General features: G+C 41.6%; 1 protein-coding gene across 6 annotated transcripts in view; it reads right to left on the bottom strand.

Annotated features, from left to right (window-relative positions):
• Positions 1-25,610, bottom strand: part of CYRIA (CYFIP related Rac1 interactor A) — a 106,652-nt gene that overhangs the window by 7,295 nt on the left and 73,747 nt on the right. For all 6 annotated transcript variants that reach the window (XM_053891137.1, XM_053891141.1, XM_053891138.1 and 3 more), the window contains 8 exons: positions 23,984-24,063; positions 8,819-8,940; positions 7,477-7,582; positions 5,501-5,637; positions 4,741-4,818; positions 4,443-4,559; positions 4,273-4,352; positions 2,700-2,826 (listed from right to left, as the gene is read on the bottom strand). In XM_053891137.1, coding sequence (XP_053747112.1) covers positions 2,700-2,826; positions 4,273-4,352; positions 4,443-4,559; positions 4,741-4,818; positions 5,501-5,637; positions 7,477-7,582; positions 8,819-8,940; positions 23,984-24,053 — 837 coding nt within the window. In that variant the 5' untranslated portion in view covers positions 24,054-24,063. The remainder of the gene's footprint in view (positions 1-2,699; positions 2,827-4,272; positions 4,353-4,442; positions 4,560-4,740; positions 4,819-5,500; positions 5,638-7,476; positions 7,583-8,818; positions 8,941-23,983; positions 24,064-25,610) is intronic.

Here is a 25,610-nt window from a genome sequence, read left to right as displayed (position 1 = left end):
CTAAGGATGGAAGGGTCAGTGAGAGCCCCTGAGGCTGTCGAGCGTGAGAGCAGCAGTGACATGGAGAATCATGGGGAGGCAGGAGTATGGATCCGAGGTCCGTCCAGTCCACGGGACCCGGTGACTGATAAGATATGGGGGCAAAGAAGAGGAAAGAAAATAATTCCAGGCTCCAAGGGACAATTCCTGGTTTCCAGCTTAGATGTCAGAAGATGATGAAACACCTGAGGCAGGAACCCAGGAGAAAAGCAGGTTTGTAAGGGAAAGGATTGGCTTTGATTTGGTGCCCGCCATGTTTCAGGTGTCCAGAGGAGGTTGGGTCTGGAATTCTTGGTGAGCTTTGGGCTGGAGACTGGGGTTAAGGAGTGATTCCTTATCAGATTATTACAGAAGTCTAAGGAAATCAGCAGAAAACACCACCTCACTTCAGCCTGGCTTCCTGGAACCCAAGGATAGCATCTGTTCTCTCAATGACCCAACCCCTCTGGGCCTCGGTGACTTTTCTCTGATGATTCATTCCTCCAGAAGTACTCTTCCTTCCCTCTTTCTACTTGGGAAAATTCTACCCCTTTCCCAAGATCCACCTCAAACATCACCCTCTGTCTCTCCTCTAAGCGGAATCAGCTTCTCCCTCGTCTGGGTTTCCAGGGCATTTTCTTTGTAAGTGCATATAACAATATGCATCTCAGGGTTTCACAAATAAATGCTTGTCTTTTCACAGTTGATGATATCCTAAGGATTTATAAACCCAGTGCATGTAACTGATGGCTTAGCAGCAGACTGGCATCTGAAGGAGCTCCTTTATGTCATCAAAGAAAATGGCCCATGTTGAACACATGTTGCGTTAGGTAAATCTGAAACTTTCTCGGAGAAACATGCAGACTTCAGTAGGAACAAAGCTTTCTTAGTGAGATCGAAGAACAAATACATTTCATGAAGACTATGCGTGGTTAGATTTAACATTATATCATATTTACGACCTCACCAGACTCAGTAAATGACAAGCAAGGACAAGCTATTTAAAGGTTAGGGTTACAAGACATAATTGTACCTAGTATATTTTTATTTTTTGACTCTGTGACAAGTTACCAAATGGCACTGGTAAATGAGAATGTCCCGTGAGTTACCACGTAATAAACTCCATCCACATTCAAATGATATTCATGGAGTTATTAAGAGTTATTTATACTCAGTCCATAGTATAAAAAATGTTAAGGCCTCACAAAGAATACAGTAAAAATATTTATTGGTATGAAAAAAAAACATGCTATACTGTTATGCAAATAAATGTTTTAAAAGAGCATTTATAGCAGGGTGCTAATTTGTTAGGTACACACATGCATCTACACAAACATCCATATAAAAAGAAGGGACGAAGATATGCTGCCATATCGACAATGGTCAGTGGTAAGGTTACTACAGATACATTTAACATTCTGTATTTTGATTTCCTAGATTTTCCTATTTTTTATACTAAACACTTTTTTTCTTGGCAAACACAAATCACTGCCCTAAAAATAATACTCCATGAAGACCCATGACTAGCTGTGCTAGGAGGCGAGAACTGCAAAATGAGTAACCCAAGTTGCATTTCTAACTGATAAATTTCCTTACATCCTTCTGACTCGTGGTCCCTCTGGGCATGAAGACTTTCTGTTGGCACAGCACTAAAGCATCAGAGATGCTGCTCTGTGCAGATGAGTAAAAACAGAGTGTGCTGCCCAAACTTAGCATTGTCAGAATAAGTTAGTACCAAGAGGTCCCATTCTGACCTTAAAAGGCTTTATATGTATTTTTTGGTTTGTTTATTTGGTGGGGGGAGGGAAGTAAAGAGAGAGAGAAAGAGAGATAGAGAGAGAGAGGGAGACAGAATCCCAAGCAGACTCTGTGCTGTCAGCACAGAGCTCGATGTGGAGCTCAAACTCACGAACATGTGATCGTGACCTGAGCTGAAATCAAGAGTTGGATGCTTAACCGACTGAGCCTCCCAGGTGCCCCCAAAAGGCTTTATATTAACACATGAGATACACTATTGGGTTGATGCTGCAGACAGAAAATCCAGAATGCTAAGTGCTCTGGGGCCAGAGGAGAAGGGAGGTTCTGAGCATGCAGGGCACAAGAGATGTGCTCCTGGATGAGGTGACATTCGTGGAGTGTCTTAAAAGAATCCCCACATCAGAAAGAAGGGACGGCACTCTGGGCAGGGCAAAGGGCTCAAGTATATCCCGATGACAAGAAAAGGCATGGCATTTGGGTGAAGCCACCAGTTGGGGGAGGCAGGACAGGAAGTTGGAATACTGTTTGAAATGTGACCATATCTTGCCATGTCTTGCAATGCAGTATCTCCCAATGCCGCTAACTTTAAGATGCCTATAACATATAAAAATATATTCATATGGCACATCGGATACGTTGAAGGGGAAGTTTGCAGCTAAGTGACTATTCATCTGCTCAGCTCCTCTACCGGCTGAGGGGATTAGTGTCTCTGTGCTCCTGCTGTGCTTTTTGATCGGATGTCTGGCTGTAAGCACATGAAAAAGATTGGGCTTCTTGCTATGAGGACGGCTGTCACGAGGGGGCTTGCCCCTGGGGAGAGATCCCTCTCAACGGGGAACGGAGGAGAGAGAGAGAGAAGCAAGGTCTGTTGTGCAACACTCACGAGCTCTTATTTAGAAAGCAGAGTTCATAACTATTCTTACATCGATCTTGGATGTCTTGCAGAAAGCTCCCACGGGATGGACGTGGTCATAGAGGATGATTACTCCCACCATCACCCTCATGCAGAACATCAGCGTTTCTTCGCTTGTAAACCTACTCCTGTACTCCCTGGAAGAGAGAAGAAATGGCAGCTGTGTTTCTTCTTGCCAGAGCACGTTCATTTCTGGCTACTTTAGACTCCTCCAATCATCTCTTGAGAGCAATCCCATACCTGCAACAACCAGGTTAATACGCTCTTAAAGAAACCCATGATGATCATTCTCCTTGAATCTATCCAATCAGCAATTCAGTGTGAAAATAAGGTAAATTAGAGGGCAGTAAATTCTCTTCTCTTCTGCCCTTCAGCGGGCCAGCTCATCACGTACATCACTCCCCCCACCCATCAATCTTGAATATTTTATAGCAGGTCCCTCTGGCTGTCCAAGATTATAGAGAATAATGGCTTCATTATGGAGAGAAAGAATCAGGCTCATTGCTACAGAGCAGCGATCATGTCTCCAGTCAGAGTAACTTCCTTTGTTAAGACACAGGCTGCAGATTGAATTGGATTGGCAAAGATGCGTAAAAGAAATTATGTACCATTCACTGGGCCGGGAGTACTTGTGGAGTGTGAATTTTGTTCACTTACCTTGACAGGGTCCCTGATGATTCAGATAATTCAAGATAATTTTAGAGGCTTTCTTAACATCTCTCTCATTATGAATTAGGCCCGCAATGAAGATGATTACTATTTCTGTCTTGGAACAAGTCTTAACTTTGGTATAAGTGAAATATTTGAAATTAACACCATCTTACATCTGAACAGAGCATCACATTTTATAAGGTGCTTTTGATGTCTTTGGCCCTCCCAAGCCCTCTACAGCACAGATGACATTATGGGAACTTCATCGGAGGAGGAAACCGAGGTCCACACAGGCCATTTCGCTGGTCTGCCGGCACACAGAAGTAGCTAAAGAGATAGCTGGAGCCCTGACTTGTGGGTGTGTATTTCCTCATTACTGTGCTGCCTCACCATTAACGACCTCGGCCATTTCTAAAATCTAGCAACTGGTTTAAGCACAAAGAAACTAAGAGAGACAGACAGAGACAGAGAGGGAAGGGAAGGGACAGAATGAGAAGGATAGATGGAGAGAAATCTCCATTATCACCCTTGCCGCAGTCCTACCGCTGCTACCCTTTGTTCTAAATCTTCTGTCAAATCTTTTCTCCCACATACTCATAATAATACCCAGTCATTTAGGCCAACCCTCCACGTGGCCCTTCCACATCTTCCACAGCATCTTTGATTTGAGTCACAGTTCTGCCATCTAACAAGCTATGCAGCATTTGGGAAGTCAGTGAACCAATTTGGACCTCAGCTTCTTCAACTACAAATTGGGGCGACTTACACTTAGCATCCAGCGTTCTTTGTGAAATGGATTCAGATCATATACATGTCCATGTTAACGTGTTGACCCAAATGTTACCATCGTCGTCACCATCATAATCGTCAACATATGAACAGGCCCTCTCTAGGTGAACCCTGACCATGAATCCACCACCGATGGAACTTACGGTGTTTCCAGCATGACTTTACAAACACTTGTCATCGTACTGAGGCAGTCTGTGGTGTTCTCTATTGGCAGGGTTTTGTTCTAAGAGGGAGACACAGAAGTAGGTTAGTCCTGCTAGCAGCTTTTACGTGTAATTCAGAAAAAAGGACCTCGGTGTGTAGTTTCACTCACTTCGGAGACAAAGTGCATGGTGGCGTTGCTGAGGGTTTTCAGCATTGGCGTGGCTTCTGCGTAGAAGAGGGACATTCGATTGGCCATCTCATTATTGACTTCATTCTCAATGTCTAGCTGATGAAAGTAAGAAGAGAATATGCAATTGATAAACAGATGGTCAAAAATCCTGACACGATGTCTGCTGTAAACGGAATCACAGAAGAGGGCTGGCTTCTCCCTGTGCCCTGCCTGATGCAGAAATCAGAGGAAGACATGGGGAATGGGCACACACAGACCAGGGGACCCAGGGGCTCACATGCATGTTGTTGATGCGGTTGCGACTTATCGTCCTTCTGTAGTAGCTGAAGTCATTCTGAATGGCTGGGTTCCTCATCTGAAATTCAGAAGAAGGGAAAGAAGGTCATCTCTCCACATCAGATGGGGGATGCGCATTAGGAGCCCAGACACCAGACTATATAAACGTAATAGGACGTCTCTTGGTTGCAACAGTCAAAGCAACTTCTGGTTAAAAATACATACTCAGAGGGGTGCCTGGGTGGCTCAGTCAGTTGGGCGACCAACTTCAGCTCAGGTCATGATCTCACAGCTCATGGGTTCGAGCCCCGCATCAGGCTCTGTGCTGACAGCTCGGAGCCTGGAGCCTGCTTCGGATTCTGTGTCTCCCTCTCTGTCCCTCCCCTGCTCACACACTGCCTCTCACAAAAAAATATACATTTAAGACAATTTTTTAAGATCCTCAGAGCCTTATTATTTTATCGTATGGCTACACGCTAGATTTCAGGGAAAGAATCCTTGTTCTCCATCAAGATGGAGTCCTTCTCCACTTGAAAAGGATTCCTCTTATTGAATTTGGCAGATTTTGAATTTCTGTTTACAAACCACCGACCTACATCACTTTTACTGTAAGGAAGGCAAATTCTCAGCTTACATGTCTCTGTAGGGAAGGAGACACCTCTGACTCACTGATTCCCCACCCCACGGCATTAGCAGAGTGCCTGTACACGGTAGGTACTCAGGACAAGTTTGTTAAATTGTCTGAGCGTGTGCGGTCTAACCTTGAGCTCATCAAATCGAAGGGTAAAATGAAGAATTTCCGCAAACTCCTTCGCCAGGGCCTGCTCCCTCTCCAGGTGTTGGGTCGGTGTGTAGGGCGGACAGGTCAGAGATTCTAATAAACTCTGAAGAGCTTTTTCTGAAAGTCAAAGTGAGTAATACACATTTGAGGTGGCCCACGGAGATTCTTCAAAAAGCATAGTTCTTAGGTCTTGCAGACATTCTCAGAGATAACCTTTCTTCTCCATGCCTTTTGCCATAACTGTGTGCAGGGTGATGTGTGTGGATAAGAAGAGGGAGCCCATCATGCCTGAGCAGACTGCCTCCCCTGCGACCCCCAGGGCCACACAGATTCATCCGAGTCTCTCAAAGCTCGGCTGAACTCTCCAGTGCGCACAGTGCTAACTCCTGCCACTGTTCAGAAACCACAGATGCGTGTTTTTGGATCTTGTGTAGGAGAGAGCCTTTCATGACAGGGGAGGAGATGAGGTGGCCCAGAAAACATGCCTAGATAACCTGCACTGCAGGGAAAGACTTGGGGTCCCTTTCCAGCTCGTCTCTGCCCCTATACTCCAACCTGATCCAGGGGAGCTTTCTTGCAAACCCATTGTGATACCGACCTCCATTATTGTCCCCGAAACAGTCTCATTAAATCCTCTTGTCCATTTCCAAACATTCCCTCCAGTTTTTCCTTCAACGTATATCTAACAATGCCAAGTCGTTTAACCAATCCTTGACAGCAAGGGTTGGAACCAAACTATGGCACACAGGCCAAATCTGGCCCACTGTCCACTTTTGCAAATAAAGTTTTATTAAAACACAGTCACACTTTGTTTCTGTTCCTTAATGTGTGGACCATGGCTACTAATGTCCTACGATGGCAGAGTTGAGCAGGTGCAACAAAGATAGGAGGGCCCAGGAGCCTAAAAGATTTATCATCCGCTCTTTACAGTAAGGTTTGCGGGCACCTGATCTACGGTTTTTAATGGTCTTTTACAGCATCTTTACAAGGACATCTCTTGCCATTTCCGTTTATGGGAATGCCTGGCCTTCTGAGTCAGCCAGTTCTACCTTGGTGGTATCTTTTGCCTTCTGTTAAAAATCTGGCTCATTAAGATTTCAGTTCATGGGGTGTAGATACACACTTTGAAGAAACAGAAAAAGGAAACAGAGAAGAAGCTATCTGAGAGTCTTCAGAGGCTCTCTGTTCTTACAAAACTGTTTTCGCTCATTCAACCACTTCCTTTGGGTCTTAGCTTCAAGTTCTCTCGACACCATGGCTATCATTCTCCCCCAATTTTTTTTATTTCTCTGTTTAACTCTTAAAATATGGCATTCACTTACAGAAAAAATAAAGTAGAACATGACTACCCCTTTCTTCTTTCTAGATATATTACATTAACTGATGGAACCTCAGAGAGCTGTATCCTGGGGGGAGTGGTTATATCACATAGGTGGACGCATCAAGCTTCCTGTCAACCAGACTTGACTTTACTCTTGCTTCTGCAAAGCCATTCTGAACCTGTACAGGTTGCTTTTCAGGCTAAAGAGCAGAATGTTGTTTGTTTTTCCTGTGTTTTACTATATTAAATTTATCACATGACTCTAACCAATCAAGTTCTTTTTTGGATTAGCCGGTGATCTGTTTGTTTCAACTCCCCTGTCATTTAGAAATGTGGTCAGACCACAACAAAACTGTGACGAGTGAGACTTAGCTGAGAACAAGACTAGAGGGACACCCAGGAGCAGAGACACCCCCAATGTGCCGAGAACCTCAGAGGAAGAAACTCTGAGATGAATTTAAGGGAATGAAAACCACACGTGTTGTTGTCCATGAGTGGCCTCTCCTAAGACATTGCAGATGGATGTGGGACATCTCTCAGGTCACTGAGCTAGCTCTTCCTGCTTCTTTCTCAAACTCTGTAACATAACACAACTCCGTCACACACAGGATAAAAACTACACGTTACGTACTCACCTAGCCTTATGGAAAATTCATAAAATCTCTTTAGCCTCACAACCAGAGGACACACTGCATTCCAAGCTTTTTCTTGAAGCTGGATGTCGTTGGGATTTTGAATCGCCTACAAAAACGTGATAGAATTGTCTGTTTAAAAAAGAAGCAATAGCCTCCACATCAAAATGCCTCAAGACTGAGAAAGTATGGTAGTGGAAGAAAACACAAGTCTTGATCTATTTTGCTAGACATCGGTTCACGGGACTGTCCTCCAAGATGCTCAGTTACAATGAGATTTTAGCACTTGACCATAATGCAAATGACCCTACAATCAGATCCTATATCATCTTACTTGTTTCTCTTACTTTAAATGCAAAAAAAAAAAAAAAAATGCGAATCTGATTGAAAGCAATTCAGCCTTCCTCCATCACATTTTGATTCTACTAAAGTCAAGCCAGTGCTTATTAGAAAGTGCAGGTCCTGAAGATGTCTTTCTTTCTCTACGATACGTATTACGTTCCTTCCGTTCTGTGATGTTACCTAAATTACCTAAATTAATGGGGACCACGACGTAGAATAACCACCTTTGAGAAGCTGTCACTTTCTCAGAAATGCTGTTTTGTCTGGGTTACAGCAGCTTAAGGACTAGAGCGTTAGTGGTGTTTTTTCCAGAAGGATGGCGGCAGTGGCCGTAAACTGTGTGTGTTAAGTGAGCCTGTGTGCACATTTGTGTATGTGTTGATGCTGCCACCAAGCTAATTATTTCACATAAAAGGAGTATCAACTTTCTTGCCTTTAAGGCATTATGCAGCCTTAAGAGCCATGTTGGCAATTTTGTCTTTTGTTTTGGTTGTTGTTTTTCAGGTATTTATTTTTTTTTTTAATCTCAAGTCATTGCAAGATGATAGACCCCCAGGCTACTTAAAGCAAGGCAGCTCATGGCTGTTGTTTCTGATACTGTGGAACCTGCCAAAACTATTACAAAATGCTGGAAGTCTGTGCAAACCCAGACATCACGACTTATGCTTCAACTGTTGTCCATAGGCTTTGTATGGACGTTTCCCTTAAATGAAGTAATATGCCGATCTATCGTTGTTTAAACGTCAGTCCTGTGATAACAAATGTATGACGGAGAAAAGAATGGCTAATATTTTACACGGTCTACCGCACCGTGTGTTCAGATTAATGTACTAGAATAAAAGGGGCCATTCATACTTTTTTAGAAAACACATTACCCTCCTTGTTCTTCCTAGTACACTAGGAAATACTAGGGCTATTACTTAATCTTGCTGGGTGTGTGTGCGTGTGTGGGTTTCCCTTCTCCTCCGAGGGTGCTGTCAGCTCAGTGTTATCATTGGCATACATCTCGGATCTCTGGCCCCGCGCCCTTGTAAGCTTGCAGGTCTGCGAGGATGCTCTCAGAATCCTGGAGGACGGCGCTGATCTGGTTCCATATTTCCCTCTCTCCTTCCGTGGGCTGGGCATCTGAGCAGAAGGGAAACCAAAAGACACAGACGGCTTGTGTTTACAGACAGCTTGGGAAGAAGATTAGCATTCAGTCTACCTGATAGACAGTCCTATTTGATTCCTACAGGTTTGGTCTTTACTCGTTGACATAATAAGCTTCTAGGAAAGGAAACTAACACAATTTCTGTATGTTACTTAGTTCGAAACAGTCATCGGTCTCTCTGCGCACGTCAAATCAAGCATGTTGGAATCACTGCGGGTACTGTATTTGTTTGTGTAGAACATGCTTTTTGCACACTGATTATCATGTGCCAAGCGGTTAACTGGGTGACAGAAGAAATAAATATTGCTTTTGGGGTCCACATTTAATAGGAGAAGCTACTGAATATTTCTGTTCTGACTAAAAGCCTGTGAATCTGAGTACAGACGGGAAAAGCAGTCCCCCTTACATTTCCATATAAAAAAAAAGCTTAAAATATTAGATAATCCTTCAGAGCCATGACGGAGATGTATCTTTCTGGAACACAATGACACAGAGAAAGCATTGAGACTTCCCATTGAACATGAACTCAAGAAGTACGGAAGGTTTTTTTTAAAGAGACCTGTACTGTTCATCTTTGGTCTTGACTGTAAATGCTATTCACAAGAATAAGTGACACATTCAGGCTTACATAAATGAAGAGCATATTCTGATAACCACAGAAGCATTTCCCTTAGCTCTAAATTCCCACTTGATTACATTCCTGCAGGTAATACATGTTCTTGTCCCTTTGAGTATTTTGCGGGGGTTGGTGGGTGGATTTTGGTGGTAAATCTCACAATACCTATAAAATAGGTTGCGTGCCTGGGCTAGTGAGGAAAGTAGCCTCCATCCCAAACAAAGGCATTGCTAATCGAAGGGGGATAGATGTCACCTCTTAAAAATTTGTTTTCAAAAATCCCAGTCCTAAGGTAGTGAATTCTCTCAGGAGACCCCACTCATGAAAAGGTAAGTTAGAGTTATATCTGTTATAACATTCCCCAGATCAAATCCCAGTTTTGACAAGTCTTGGTGGGAGCACCAAGGGTTGATCCTGAGAAAGGTAATAATTCACAGGTGTTACTCTGGGAGTATAAGAGACGGAATTCCTGAGCTAGGTGACATTGAAGTAAGGTGCTGACCAAGCTGATGGGGCTTACAGGAGGGCTATCAGAGTAAGGGTTGGGCCAGATGAGGCTGCTTCTGCTTTGGCCGCCACCTGCTGGACCTACGCTAATCTGAGGCCAGAGCTTTGAGAAAAGATGCCCATTTTTAGATCATTTTCCTTACCATGTCTTGCTAAGACCTAAGAGATTGGTAGAGTTACCTGGGAAATGAAGGGTGAAACTCATCAGAGTATGAGAGTTCTCTTTAGAAAGAAAAATCCCAGGTTCCTATAGACTATTCAGATATTTTGCAAACTCTGCCTTTTAGGAAGGAGATGGATTTCAATGAGAGAAGGGGTAAGGACTGAAGTGCACGTGCACCAGGATTCAGAGAAGGAAGAGACAAGTGTGGTGTGGGAGGAGAGACAATCACTCAATATAAAGGATGGGCTTGAGCTGGCTGGCTGGCTGGAAGGCCGAAGGGAGTGCGACCTGAAGAACATGACAGAGATCTGGCAGGTTATGGTACAGATCCTAGCCTGGGAGGCAGAGGGGCAAGAGGAAATGTGTCATTCCTTTATCTTTTTCTGCCCTTCCACTGTTTCCATAAAATTCTTTGGTGCGATGATATGCACGTTATTAATCACTTTGTAGGCTATCCTTTCCTGCTTTCCCAAACTTTTCTCAAAGGATGTCCTAAATAGAAACCATTAAAACCTCATGAGCTAGGAAGCCTGTCCCTGAAGACAGCATTTCAGTGAACAGAATTCCGGGGCAATATCTGAATAAGAAGAAAGTCAGGGAAGAGAACCATGTGACAAAAATGCAGCACAGAGGTCCCAGAAAACAAGGAAAAACAAAAGCTCATTTCCTCCAACCCTCTCCTCCTTTGGATGAATAAACTGAAAAATCATCAGCCAAAAAGGCAATTTCCTAGAAAGAGAGAGAGAGATATTTGAAGAGGAAGAAAAGAAAAATAGGCTGTGACCAAGATTCTGAGGGGTGAGTCTCTTTGAATGTAATTAGAAAGCAGTATGTAAAGAAGGCACTTGGAGACCAGAAAAGGAAGCCTTCTGAACTTGGCTGTCACGGTGACTCCATCTCAGCAAATCACCCCTCGGTAAGTTTTAGACAAAACCGAATTAAAGTGAAGTGGCTGGAAGAAGACAGCCGGACAAACACAAAAACCCATTCTTCTGGTGATTAACACAAAAGGAGAAAATTTTCAGTCAGTTTTTGAAAACAGAAGCCTTTCTTAGGCACTTCAAAAAGACTGTTTCTAATAGCGCGGCCCCAAAGGGGTCCTGGCTGCAGACGGGCAAGCTTCACTCTCGCTCCCACGGGAAGGGATTCTTGCTGATCCAACTCAACACTGACCCTGATGTGACCATAAAGAGCTGGACGAACAACTTGGGGCGGTGTCACCTCTCTCTCAGAGGCGGCAGATTTGGGGCTTCAGTGAAGCAGGTTCCATCATACAGTAACCCTCTCCCGGCACCGCAGTGACCTATGAAACAGGACCCCCGGTCACAGCCTCCCTCTCTGGGGAGATGTTTCTTTTGGCAGATGTCCTGGTGTCTTCATAAAAAACGTTTCTCATATGGCCCCATTTAGCAGGGGTGGGGTGGGATGGGAGAAATCCAATCCATCAGTCCTTCTTCATCCTGACTTAGAAATGTGTTGGCTCATTTTCTTCCGTAATTTGTTAGTCTTATCGGATGCCCTCTTTTTTTTCTCCTTCCCCTGTCATGGAACCGAAGTCCCCTCTTTCAGCTAACAATGAGGCCCTTGATGCTGGCAGCATGGTCCCTACCTTCTGGGGACTCGAATCACAAGTGGGGTCAACTTCCAGGGTGGAGAGTACGGACTGGGAGAAGCTCTAATCTGTGTATTTTGCTTTTTCAAATAGAAAGAGGATGGTGTAACCCTAAGTGACATTCGGCATCGGCTCATATAACCTATGGAAGTTCAGGATTCGTTCTACTTTGATCCCCCAGCTAAGTGATTCGACAGCCAGGACTAATGAACGAGAATCTGATCCATTAGGCTGCGGGACTCTAGCCTTATTTCTTTCATTAAACCTCCAGGACCTAGTGCAATGCCTGGTACATAATGTGTGCTCGAGAAAGATTTGCTGATTCAAAGAACTGAATGAATGATTTATCACTCACACTATGTCTTATGACGATTTTTCTGCTTGTCTTTGTATTTGGAGATCTTTGGAGACAGAGTCTATATTCTTATTCTCGGTGCCTCCATATGTCCTACCCATTGGAGACACTCAATGCATATGTCATGATTCAATAAATAAATGAGGACGTTGACCAGTATATATCTCTATCTCTATACCTCTATCTCTATCTCTGTCTCTCTCTATATCCATCTACCTACAATCAAATTGGCTATTCGTACTTTCATTAACACTTGTGTTTTTAAATCATCCATCATTTAGCTACAGCCTCAATGTCTCTTCAGGGTGGTTAACACACTATTCGGATATTTGTTGAGTGAAAAACTGCACTGAAGTTGACCATCCCAAGTTTAAGGCTGTTAGCACTTGTTTTCCAGAATATCCCTTTAAGAGGCTTTGGGGTCTCCATATTCAGGTTCAGTTGGTACCCATGTTTTAAAAATGTATGGTGTCTTCAGATGTCAAAGAGAAACATCTTGCCAAATTGGTGATTGAAAAGGTCTGCTGATATTCAACCTACCAGCCACCTCCTAAAGCACTTGCTGAGTGAACAGGGACTCTGAATTATGGTTTTTTTTCTATTTTTAACACAAAGATTGACCTTTTGTCAAAGGTACACACACGTGCATATGCCCACCAATAACATTATTGATGGAAATGAGTCCTTATTGTCAGTGGTAGCCGGTGAATCTCTCGGTGATGTTTCTTCCGAGAATCACATTCTAAAATTCTAATCATTGTCAATTATTTCATTGCCATTGAGAAGAATAGTTACATCAGGCTGGACTGCTCTAGTCTAACAATAAAGCTGTTAAAAAAAAAACCTGTGATTTACACAGGCAATTTCACAAACCAATACTTTGAGGGGCCCTGGAACAAGCCTATCCAGGCCATTCCCCAGGGAATGATTTAAACCCCTGTTCTGGACTTGCTATTGTGGAAGGTATGAAAACGTATCATGTGCACTGTGACCTTGAATACATTGTCAAGAAATCGCTGAATTCCAAGTGCCTAGAATTTTTAATGGAAAAATACCCTCTATCAATGAAGACAGTGAAGCAGTATTCATTTTGTTTACAGGGGATCTATTTCTCCTCCTCGGGCTCAATTTGCTAGTAATTATGGATATTAACTGCCAGGATTCTGGTGTCACTGGGGTCAGGTGGAGGCCTTGCCATGGAGGACTGTGATGTTTACTGAGAGCAGAATGCCTAACATTCCACCGTGTGGATGGAGAGGAAGGTGGCTGAGTGCTATGCTTGTCAGGAAGGAACATCTTTGGTGAACATACCCCAGGGCACAAACCAGGCTGTCAAATCAAAGTGTTCTTATCTTTGTAAATCAGCCAACAACACACTCTTGTCTTCACAAGCATCGGGAACACACATACCTTCTCTTAACAACCTATTCAGGACTGTATGGAAAATCTGACAGAGAATCAAACAAATCAACTGAAGATAATGTGAGTAGAAGACACAATTTATTTGGAGATGTCTTTGGCTTTGAAGGAAGCTCTGGCTTTTCATCAATAGGATATATCGCTATCTCTGCACCTCGCCAGCTGTTGTATAAACAGTGAAGAAAGGTACAGCACAAAGATTTGCCAAAACCATAGATTAAATCCATAGCTCTTCTTTTCCACCACGTCCTTACTTCTCTGCCCCTCGCCCCTTCAGGATAAACGAAGATACACAGCTAATTATCTATGATTAACATTTGGGGATATAAAGCAGTCATGATTTATAGCAGAATGCTAACTGCTTACAGAAACCCCATAAAATTGCAAAGATCCATTGGAAAATGTGTGTAACTGGGCTGACATATTTATTTGTAGAGGAACATTAGTCGTCCTGCACCAGAGCCCAGAGCCCTCTCCTATGGAATTTCCGATGAGGTCCTGTATAAAGCAGGAAGGGTTGAAGCTTGAAGGCTCATCTACTTCAGCTCCATGCAGTGGGACCCCTGTGATGTCACAGGAGGAGGGAACTCAGAGGACAGAGATTTTTGAGGCTTAGTTCCTACTGTCACTTTCGCCACTCACTGCATATGAGACCTCAGGGCCAATCAGTTCATCTTTCTGGTCCTCAGGTTACTTCTTGGTAAAAGGAAGGACATTGACAAGAGCCCTGTCCCCTCTCTAACTGGTCTTGTTGGGATTATGACCTGTAGACCCGCAGAAGGATGTTGACAAAGATATAAAGCATTTAAAAAGCAAAAGTGCTAGGGATTTCATGAATTTAATGACCGAATTTCTATGTTGGCATAAGTAAATTTCTTTCCAGGTCTGCTCTGTTGGTTTTTGTTTGTTTGCTTCGCTTTTAAAGTGACCAGGAACATCTCCTATCTTCCCCCCTTTCCTCTCCCCAAGTTATCTAGCCTCTTCTGAACAGTCTTAGCAGAAGTGAGGGTACCAGAGATGGAGGTGTGAAACAAGAGCTCAGTAGTGGCAGGGGGTAGCCTGCATCAGCAAAATCGTCACAGATGAGCAGCTAATCTGACATCCCTCCTCGTTTTGAAAAGTAGGAGACCATAGTCCCAATAGAGCAAAATATTCAGAGCCTTTCTGAGAGTATAATGGTTCGGAGGCTTTAGAATTGCCTTCCCAACTACCCCCACCCCCACCCCCACCCCATGACCACTGTTACTGTTCTCGGTATGCTCTTAAAGGTGGGTTTGTCTTCTAAAGAAATCATTTCTCGGTTACCGCCTGCCAAGAAACATTTCTTCAGCTCAGCCCTAGACTTCCTGTATTTTCTCTTTTGGCTGGCCCGTCACCTGCTCTCCATTCTTCCAGGTAGGTTTCTGTATGACCTGTACTATGACTGTCTATCCAGTGCGTCTGCATCTTCTCTCCTCAGGAAAATTATAATAGTTTTTGAAGAAGCGGGCATGTTCTCCCAATGTTCCTATATTTATATGCCCTGTGTCATCCCTCCACGCCTCTCTGCCTCCTAAGATCTCATCCCCACTCCTGTTGTTCCTGCCTGACGCTACAATGCAGGAGATGCTCCGCATATAATTACTGAATTAGCATCAATAAAAAAAAAAATCAAAGTTCCTAAGCTTAGACTTCAGGCCCAGCTCTCTGCTGGACACCGGATATGCAGTGATAGAAGCATAAGATACCATCCAAATCTTCTCTGCAGGGAAGTTCTTCATGCTGAAGTGAAATGATAGCAAAGACACCTAGTTATGTAAGAAGGAATTGGAGGGCGCCGGAACAAGTAAATATGTCAGTAAATACAAAAGATCTATTTAAATTACGCACACACGCGTGCGTGCACACACATATGTGCACGCGCGCGCGCACACACACACACACACACACACACACACAGACTATTGAGAGTTTAAAATATAAGGAAAAACACCACCACCACACATGGCAAATGGGGAGTGTGTAGCAGATATCGAAGCAAAACATAAAAGGCACAAGGGTGGAGGGAGGGTGATCGGATATGCTGTGACAAGATTATTGAATTCTTTATGAAATGAAGAAGACATTTTGAAGACAGATTGCAGTAACTTAAAGATGTGTATATTATAATCTCTACAATAAGCCCTAAGAGGCAGAACTAAAAAGCCAACAGAAAAGATAAATGAGAGTACCGAAATTATTCTATTTAATCAATCATGTTTGAAAAGATTCCGAGAAAAACAAAGAGCAAATACAACAAATAGAAATCAACATCAAGATAGGCTCAAGTACAAACATTAATTAAATGTAAATGGGCTGCTGACCCCAATGAAAAGGTAGATATTATCAGCATGGATGGACAGCTAGAGTCAACTAGATTTTGTTGTTGACAAGAAGCACACTGTGAAGGTGAAGGCACAGATCAGATGGGGAAACATACGCCATACAGACCATAAGCATAAAAAAGCCGTTACGGTCAAAATATAAAATGCTTGAAGATACACTTAACAAAAGATATGCAAGAGCTCTAGTAACTATAAAATACTGCTGAGTGAAATTAAAGAATATCTAAACAAATGGAAAGACATACCATACTCCTAGGTAAGAGAATCAATATCATCTAGATGTCAATTCACCTCAAATTGATCTATGGATTTAATACCATAATAGTCAGGGGCGCCTGGGTAGCTCAGTCGGTTAAGCGTCCCACGCTGACCAAGCATCCCACATGGCTCAGGTCATTATCTCTTGGTTCGTGAGTTCGAGCCCCGTGTCCAGCTCTGTGCTGACAGCTCAGAGCCTGGAGCCTGCTTTGGATTCTGTGTCTCCCTCTCTCTCTCTGCCCCTCCTCTGCTCATGCTCATGCTCTGTCTCTGTCTCTCTCTCTCGCTCTCAAAAGTAAATAAACATTAAAAAAATTAATATCATTATAATCAGTATCTCAGCAAGATTATTTTGTAAGAATTGAAAACTTAATTTAAAATTTATTTAGAAAAGTAAAGGAGCTAGAGTAGTCAAGGCAATCTTGAAAAAGAACAACAAACCTGAAGGACTTAGTCTTCTTGACTTTGAGACTTATTATTTGTTATATTTGGGTAGTGAAAAAGATCAGTAAAGCAATAAGAGAGAAGAGAAGGTCCAAACATTACAGTTAACTGATTTCTGATAAGGGCATTCAAGCAATCTACTTGTGCTAGAAAAAGCTGATAACACACGAAAAAAAAATAAACCTCTCTCACAAAATACACACAAATTAGTTCAAGACTGGCGACTGACCTAATTTAAAGCTTAAATTTCTAGAACTTCCAGAAGGAAGCAGTAGAATATCTTTAGGCCTGTCGGGTAGGCCATGATTTCTTAAAAAGGATATAGCGTGTCCTTCATACAAAAGAAAACAATGTTCAATCACACTTCATCAAAATTTAAAACTTCTGTTCACACAAAGTCAAGAAAATAAAGAAATGAGGCCCTGAATGAGTGAAAACATTTGCAAGCTATTAACTCCCAGATGACAGGTATCCAGATGTAAAGAAATCCTACAGTTTATTGATACAAAGAAAAAGAAACTCATTAAACATGGGAAGAAGACCTAAGTGGTCAATATGGTCTAAAAACGCTAAGCAAATATTCCATAAGCACGTGAAAAAGGTTCAACATTATCAGTTACCATGGAAATGCAAATTAGAACCACAAGTGAGAAAACATCCCACAACCACTAGACTAGCTAAAAGGAAAAGGTCGAGGATACTAAGTGTTGGGGAAGGTGTGGAATGTCCGAAGACTAAGCTGCTGGCAAGAATGGAAATGAGTACATCCCATTCGGAAAACTATCTGACATTGTCTTGAAAAGTTGCATAGAACTGACCCGGCAAATCTACTCTTAGGTATGGTAATACAAGAGAAATGATGCCCACGAAGATTCTACAAGAACGTTCACAGCATGTTTAGTCATAGTAGCCCAAATCTGGAAGCAGTCTAGGTGTTCATCAACAGGGAATGAACACACAGACTCTCCTACAACAAGAGTATTTAGCAAAAAGGGGGAACAAATTAGCACCACGTAATAACATGGTTGGATAGCAAAAATATTATGTTGAAGGAGAAGAAGATACAAAAAAGCATAGATTGTATAATTCCATTTATATGAAGTTCAAGACCTTATAGATTAGGTAAATTAATCTTCGAGATAGAAATCAGATCTGACCGGTAGTTGTTTCTGGGAGTTTGTCAGGGGCAGGGGATTGCCAGAGAACAGGCATACTGGAACTCTCTGGAGTGAAACATCCTGTCTTGACAGAGTGTGGTATTTGTCAAAATTGACTGAAATATACACTTAAGACTTGTGCATTTCAGTGCATATAAATTATGCCTCAATAAAAATAAATGTTAAAAAGTGGAACAGTCGGGCAAAGAAGAGAAGTTATCTATTCTGAGCAGATGGAATGGCTTCAGAATTAACCAGAAGCAAGAAATCAGATTTTCTAAAAGATGCTTGTTATTATTATTATTATTATTATTGTAACAGCTTTATCGTGATATAATTTACTCATCCCAAGTATACATTTCAGTGATGTTTAGTATATTGCCATTGTTGTACGACCACCAACATCATTAATTTTAAAACATTTTCTTTATTCCTCAAGAAACTTTGAACCCATTAGCAATTCCCCATTTCTTCCCAACACCCCCAGGTCCAGACAACCACTAATGAACTTTTTATCTCTGTACATTTGCCTAATCTAGACATCCCACATAAATGGAATTATACAATATGTGCTCTTTTGTAACTGTTTTTTTTTTTACTTAGCATAATTATTTCAATATATCCATCTATCAGTACTTTACTTTTTATTGCTTAAGAATATTTAAGTGAATGGACACATCACACTTTATTCGCCCATTCATGATTTGATGAGTACTTGGGTTGTTTCCACTTTTTGGCTATTATAAATAATGTTACTATGAGTATTTATGTACAAATTTCTGTGTGGATACATTTCTCTTGGGTATATACCTAGGAGTGGAATCATTGGGTGATAGGGTAACTTTATGTTTAGTGTTTGAGGAAATGCTAAACTGTTTTCCAAGCCATCTGTACCATTTTCCATTCACACCAGCAGTGTATGAGGGTTCCAATTTTTCCACAGCCTCACCAACGCTTTTATTTATTTTGAGAGAGACAGAGAGAGTGCAAGTGGGGAAGGTGCAGAGAGAGAGGGAGAATCTCAAACAAACTTCACAGCCCAATGCTGGGCTCTAATTCATGAAATTGTGAAATCGTGACCTGAGCTGAAATCTAGAGTCAGAAGCTCACCCAACTGAGCCACCCAGGCGCCCCACTCATCAACACTTTCTACTCTCTCTCTGGTGAAGTGCTATCTCGTGGTTTTGATTTGCGTTTCCCTCTTGGCTAGTGAATGTTTTTTTTTTTTTTCCTGTGCTTATTTGTCATTTGTTTATCTTTGGAGAAACATCGACTCAATCCCCATGGAATATTTTGATAGATCAAGTTGTTTACTGAAACAGAGTGTCTTTGAAGCAAGGTGACCTTGCATAGATTTCAGTCTACTTGAACTTTGACCTGTCTTAGAGACCTTCCACTCCAAGGCAGATACTGTATGAAGGACTGAAGAAGTGTGTCATTCTAGAGTCATAGGTATGATTAACGGCTAACTCTCTACTGCCTATGTGGCAAGGGAAAAACAGGGCAACGAGAACTAAAAGGAGTTTTCGGTGACCAGTTCTGGAGACCTCAGCTCTGGATCTTGGAAAGGTTGCTTGGTTACATCCCCTGTCCCAAACCCTAGGGTGAGTTAATGCCTCATTTGGATGCATTAGTTAAATGTGGTTCCCAAACTGGTTAATCATCAGAACCACCTGGGAGATGTGGGCAAAAGCAGATCCCTGGAACTAGGCCACTGAATCAGAATTTTGGGAGACTTTCAGACAACTATGTAAAAACCGTATCTACCAGATGTTTCTAATGATCATTTCAGTCCGGGAATCACTGGAACGATTTCACTGAAAGGCTAATGTCTGCTGCCCGCTTTGGGTGCCATTAACGAGTGGATTCAATTGAACAATCATCAACAGACCTTCAGGCATACGTCTTCTGTACAGTGTCTCCCAAACCATCACTCATGCAAGACTAGGTTGCATTTTACTCCCCCTCTGTCTCCCAGCCTTCAAAGAAGAAATGGAAATATGACAGTAGAGACGGAAAAGGGGAAAAAAAAAGTAGTGGGTTGAAAAATAAAACAATAAAAAAGATGTTAAGTGGTTGTGTAGAAATATGAGCAAAGGGTATAGAACTCACTGCGAAGGTCAGACAAGAATTTAAATTAAATCTACACAACTAGAAAACCTTGGGACAGATGTGTCTAATTTTGTATTATATTTTGACCCAGCTTAATTATATCTATTTGACCCAGTTCAATTATATTCCATCACTGACTTCAAAAAGAATATTCAACACTCAAAGTAGAGGTGCCAAATTCATTTAAGCTGTTGCTACATGCTGTTTGGCCTTCCTTCCTCCCTCCCCTTCTTTCTCCTTAACTCTTTGCAATCCAGCCTCTATACTCAAAGGAGTAACTCTTGAATCTGTTTTTCCTGTGGCCACTCTAGTAGTGGGGTAGTCACTGCCCAACTTGCCATTCCCTTTCCAAGCCTTATCCATCCTGACTACTCTGCAACATGTGAATCCACTCACGTTCCCTCCTTCTTTACTGTCTGTGATCTCCTGACTGCCTCAATCTAACGTGTTCTATTCCTTTCCTTCACAGGGCCAGCATCTGTTACTGAGGCTTTGTTTGGCGATCAGTGTTCCATGGGGCTAAGTGCTGGGTTGCAAACCTGAGCGGTAGGGTCCAGGCCTAGTTTAGTCTCGGCTTAGTGAGATGTTCTCCTACCTTAATAGTGTAATCTCTTTTTCCTCTTTTCCAGGGAAAGTCCTCCAACTTAAACAACCTCCCTTGAAGCATGAGCACACCTAACATTCCTGCCTGCCGTGCTCTTGTCTGCTTTCTAGTTTTCCCTCAGGGAGTTCAGCTATTCTTTTTTGGTTTTGTTTTTTAATCTTGTTTCAATGTTTATTTATTTTGAAGGAGAGAGACGGTGTGTGAGCAGGGGAGGGGCAGAGATAGAGGGAGACACAGAATCTAAAGTGGGCTCCAGGCTCCGAGCCATCAGCACAGAGCCCGATGCAGGGCTCGAAATCAGGAGCTGTGAGATCATGACCTGAGATGAAGTCAGACGCTCAGCCGACTGAGCAACCCAGCTCCCCTCAGCTATGCGTTTTGAGGACAAACCCAATTACAGACCCGATTACGGACTGTTAGCCCTGAGCTTCTGCAACCGCTGTGGTCTAGCCCAAGCCAGCCTTCCCTTTCTGCCCGCATTTCCTTTCAGCAAGCACGTGCTATTCTCTCTAAATTGGGCTTCTTGTTCTTCAAACATGCCCTTTCCATTCCTATCCCTATTTCCACTGTTGGAAAACTCTTCTCCCTGTATGCCTATAGAAAAATCACTCATTCTTTAAAACCCATTCCAAAGGCCACCTTTTGCTGGAAGACTTCTCCAGTTCCTTCCGCAGTCTTCCGTTTCCTGAAACCAGATGCATTCTTTTTTCTCCTTCTTTACTCCCAGGGTGTGGTGCGCCCTTAAGCCCCTTAGTTTATCTTGTCTTGAACTATGGGCTGATATTATCTGCAAAGTAGCCTCAGACTCCATTAGGCAATGACTGTCCTTGTTTAGCTCTACTTCTCTGACATTGCCTGCCTTACATGGATACTTGTACCCATATTCCACATACCACTACTGAGTTGAGCTGAAATCTACAGACTTAAAGAAAAATCATGACCACAGCTGGCCTTTCCTACCCTTCTGGTCCATCATCATTCTGTTTTGAAAATCACCGTTAGGAAATAGGGTTTTCAGGATTAAGAAAAGAGTATTTTTTCCATGAGATGTCTTGGTTCGCAGAGAAATAAGATGTCCCTCCCTAGTCAGAAATGGAGGTTGCTTGTGATAAGCACTTAAGGAGGATAAAAGCCAGAAACCTGTGTTCACGTTCCCATCTTCATAGTGAAGTCATCTTCACTATTGACTTCTGTCCAGTTATTTATCTTTTTAGAGTCTCAGTGAAATAATGTTAACCTTCTCCTTGGGATTGATGAGAAAATAAATAGTTTATATATTTTCTATAAATTGATAGTTTTATATTTTCCTTAAATACTATTGCTCTAGTCCTAATGAGCCACAAGGCATGAGAACCTATTCTACATGTTCCTTGTTGAAGAAATTGTTAACATATCTACAAATTCAGTTTCAGTACCATAAGCCACTATCAAAATTCAGGATGTTTAAATGTTTTTGTTTTTGTTTTTGTTTTAGCCACCATGACCTTTTTAAAAATAAGAAAAAGTTAAGGAACTATTCAAACTACAAGACTGAGCAGACCAGAGTACTGGGTCATAAGAAAGAAAGAGAGCAGTCCCTCTGCTATAGCCAGGGGCTGGGGATCCCCTGAGGAATAACCTCCGAACTCTGGTACTCCAGAGAACACCCTTTGAAAACCAGTGCTTTAAATCCCTGAAGATTTTTATTTTATCACTTGGAAGGCTTTTAAAATTAGACTTGACAAGGAACTCAATACTACTCTTTATAAAAGCACAGAAAGCCAAGAATCCCAAAACAGGTAAATAGACAAATGGGGGGCACTGAACCTGGTAGGCAATTATAAGCAGCATGTGCAGATGTGTGTAGAATTTAGAGCTTCAAAAAAAAGTGCAGACGTTTGACTACCTTAGGTGTTCATATGCCCCCCAAGTTTTGAGTGAATGGGGTATTTTACCTTCACGTCTGTTTTGGACTTCGTACATGCTAGTTGCAACAGTGTAAAACGCGTGCGACAAGAAGTGGAAGGAATCAACTAAACATGCAAGTAGTAATATGAGGGGGTAGGATAAGAGGTGATTTATCTTGTAAAATTCTTTAAAGTGACTAACAAATTTTCATTTTAACAACAATAGTAACAACAACAAAGATATGTATGCGGGAGTTGCGAAAGTTACACCAGTAAAAAAGCCCATTCCTTTCAATGTGTCAAATCACTCTATTGTTGAGTTCCCACCTACACCCCTGGCCACCTATGCCACCTCACCAAACCTAGCCAAGCACAAACCAACCCAACTCAACCCAACTCAACCAGTCCAACCGAACCCAGCCCAACCCAATCAAAACCAACCAAACCGTCCAAGCAACGATACCAGCAAAATGAGTTAAATCAGAAGTGAGATATCCTCATGGAATATAATCTAGATTCAACACTTTTTTTAGGACCCATGAGTTTTGGGAGTACTTTTCCTTTCCAAGTAGCTATTTTAGACTCACGAAAGATTCGGAAAAGGCATATCTAGGGAGCAGTCATCTTTTGCTTTACTGTATCTTGAAAGGGTCTCCTAACATTTACTTAGAAAATCTCTGTTAGCAAGTTTAAAATATATGCCATGAAATTCTGACTTATTTTTTGATCTAAGTAGATACTTGAAAACTTAAAGTTTAAAGCAGATTAAAGTTTGCAACAGTGAACACTGGGAATAGGAACATTTAATGTTCTTGCTATTGTAGAATTGTAATTTAGAAAAGGGGGAATACAGGAGTGAAGGTGGAACCATAAGCTTAGTTGATAAAACATGAATGTGTCACTCATTTGAAAATATATTCAACCAAGAAAATAAACAAGATAAGAATAATAGCCTCCATGTTTATTCAGTCATAATGCACAAGCCACTTTACTTTAGAAAAAAAAATAAATTTTTCATAAGAGAAACATAACCTCCAAATTAAAGGGGGGGTATCTCAAAATTTTGAAATAGTTTTGTGCAATCAAATAACATAAAAAACAGAGATGACTCAAAAATAATCTGTAAGCCTATTTTCTAGTTTTATAATTTTTTTTGTGTCTAGTGATATTTGTTATATTAATCTACATAAATTAGTATACATACTATTTTTCTTTAGAATATGACATAGCATTTCATAAAAATTATTAAGAAAAATACATGACGATGACTGATGCTAGCTGATGAAAGCTGACTGGTTGTAAAATCCAAGAAAACCCTACATACATTAAAAATTTTTCCTATTAGGTTTCTTAAAAAAATAACAGGAAAAGAAAGAAATAAAATGATCTTTGAAGACTCAGAACGAACGGTAACATTTGGATTTAAGTATCATATAAAATCTTTATGTTATAACTTCTCTATCAACAAGCTATTAAGAAAGTAAAAGGTTCCCATCATTATCATTTGATTTTTGGAACTTACTTTCAAAATCCAGGAAAAAATGTGGATAGTTTTCAATTTCTCTGGTAAGGACTTTGAGCAGGTTTCCCATCCCAGCAAACCTAGGAGAGGCAATACAAAACCAAATACCATTAAAAGGATGAAAAATAGACTTTTTTTTTTAAGAAAAAAAATAGACTTTTTAAAGGGTTGGACATATTTTACTAATTTGTGTACATCACTCTGGACTTCCAATAGCTGCATCTGATATAAAATATCTCCACACCAGATGACTAGTAACTTAGCAACTCCTTCCTGAATCAGGGTAGGATAAACATCTGTGAGGTCCTGGCTCTCCAGAAGTTAGGGATATCCAGTGTAAAACATATAAAGTATGACAGTGAGAAGAACGTCACAAGCTGTCTCTGAAGAATACACTTGTATCTTGGGTCTCATTCATAATAATGACAATTAACCAAAGAACACTCTATTCTAAGAATCAGGTACTTTAGTTATAGGAGGGAGGGCTTAGGTGTATTTATGGGTTTCCCTTTGCCCTTCACCAAGTCCTTGAATCTTTACAGTTAATACTTCAGCATTGCTTTGTTTCCTTTCCACTGATGTGAGAATATACCATGTTAATGGACAAGCACAACAAGAGCATTATTAAAATATCTTTCCAGAAAGGTCAGTTTCTTAAAATTTCTGGAGAAAGGAGTTTAGAAAACACAGATTTACAGCTCCGGAGACCCCTCATGGCCTGTGGAGGAGGCCAGATTTCCCAGAGGTGCAACTAGCTGGAAAGTCAGAAGCTCTCATAATTTGACATTTCAGTGGTAACAAGATTGGGTACTTCATGAAGTGTAAACATGAAAAGGTATTCATATTAATCCAAAGAGTTATTTTCAGTGAAATTATAGCATAATTGCATGGGTGAATCAAACCAGCAGAGAAATACAAATTTGACACATATTTGCAATCCCAACTTAAACAAAGAAAGAATAGGGAAATAGTTATTATTGAGGTAGAACACAAAATTTCTACTTCTCTCAGCTCTAGACATTAAACTATTTTCTTCAGGAGGCCACTGGTCCATTCAATCATTCGGCACCTACTCATGGAGCCACAGTTTGATGCTGGATGCTGTGCTCTTTGGAAGGCATTTCTCTAACTCACGACTCAGACACCTCAGTTTGTAAAGGATCAACTTGAAAAATCATTGGACCAGTAAAAGAAAACCGCAAGGCTGCAGTTTTCTCTGCACAGGGCTTCCAACAGTGTTTATGCTGACACAGGAATTCCTAAAAATACACCACTGTAAGAAAGATGTGATGAGAGGAGAATGCTTTGTGTGAGACAGTATGCAGCCAGAAGTTCCCTTGGATGCAGAAGGTGGTAGTCTAGTCCCCATAATCCTCCCATGAGAAAACACCTGCACACATCATCCACAGTATAGGTCACTAATGTGGAGCCAGAAAAGAGACTGGGGAAGCCTGATTTCCATCCTAGTTCTGTTACCCAGGGCAAGCTGCCTTACTTCTCCAAACCTCGGTTTTCTCGTCCGTAAAATGAGTTTTTGAAATTTATCAATTTCAGGGCACTTAGGTGGCTCAGTTGGTTAAGCCTCCAACTCTTGATCTCGGCTCAGGTCATGATCTCAGAGTCATGA

The sequence above is a fragment of the Panthera pardus genome, unplaced genomic scaffold (genome assembly GCF_024362965.1).
Source record: "Panthera pardus isolate Hobbes unplaced genomic scaffold, ASM2436296v1 HiC_scaffold_26, whole genome shotgun sequence".
NCBI classification, from domain to species: Eukaryota; Metazoa; Chordata; class Mammalia; order Carnivora; family Felidae; genus Panthera; species Panthera pardus.
Note: the sequence above shows the minus strand (reverse complement) of the source record. Positions and strands in the feature narration are given on the sequence as shown.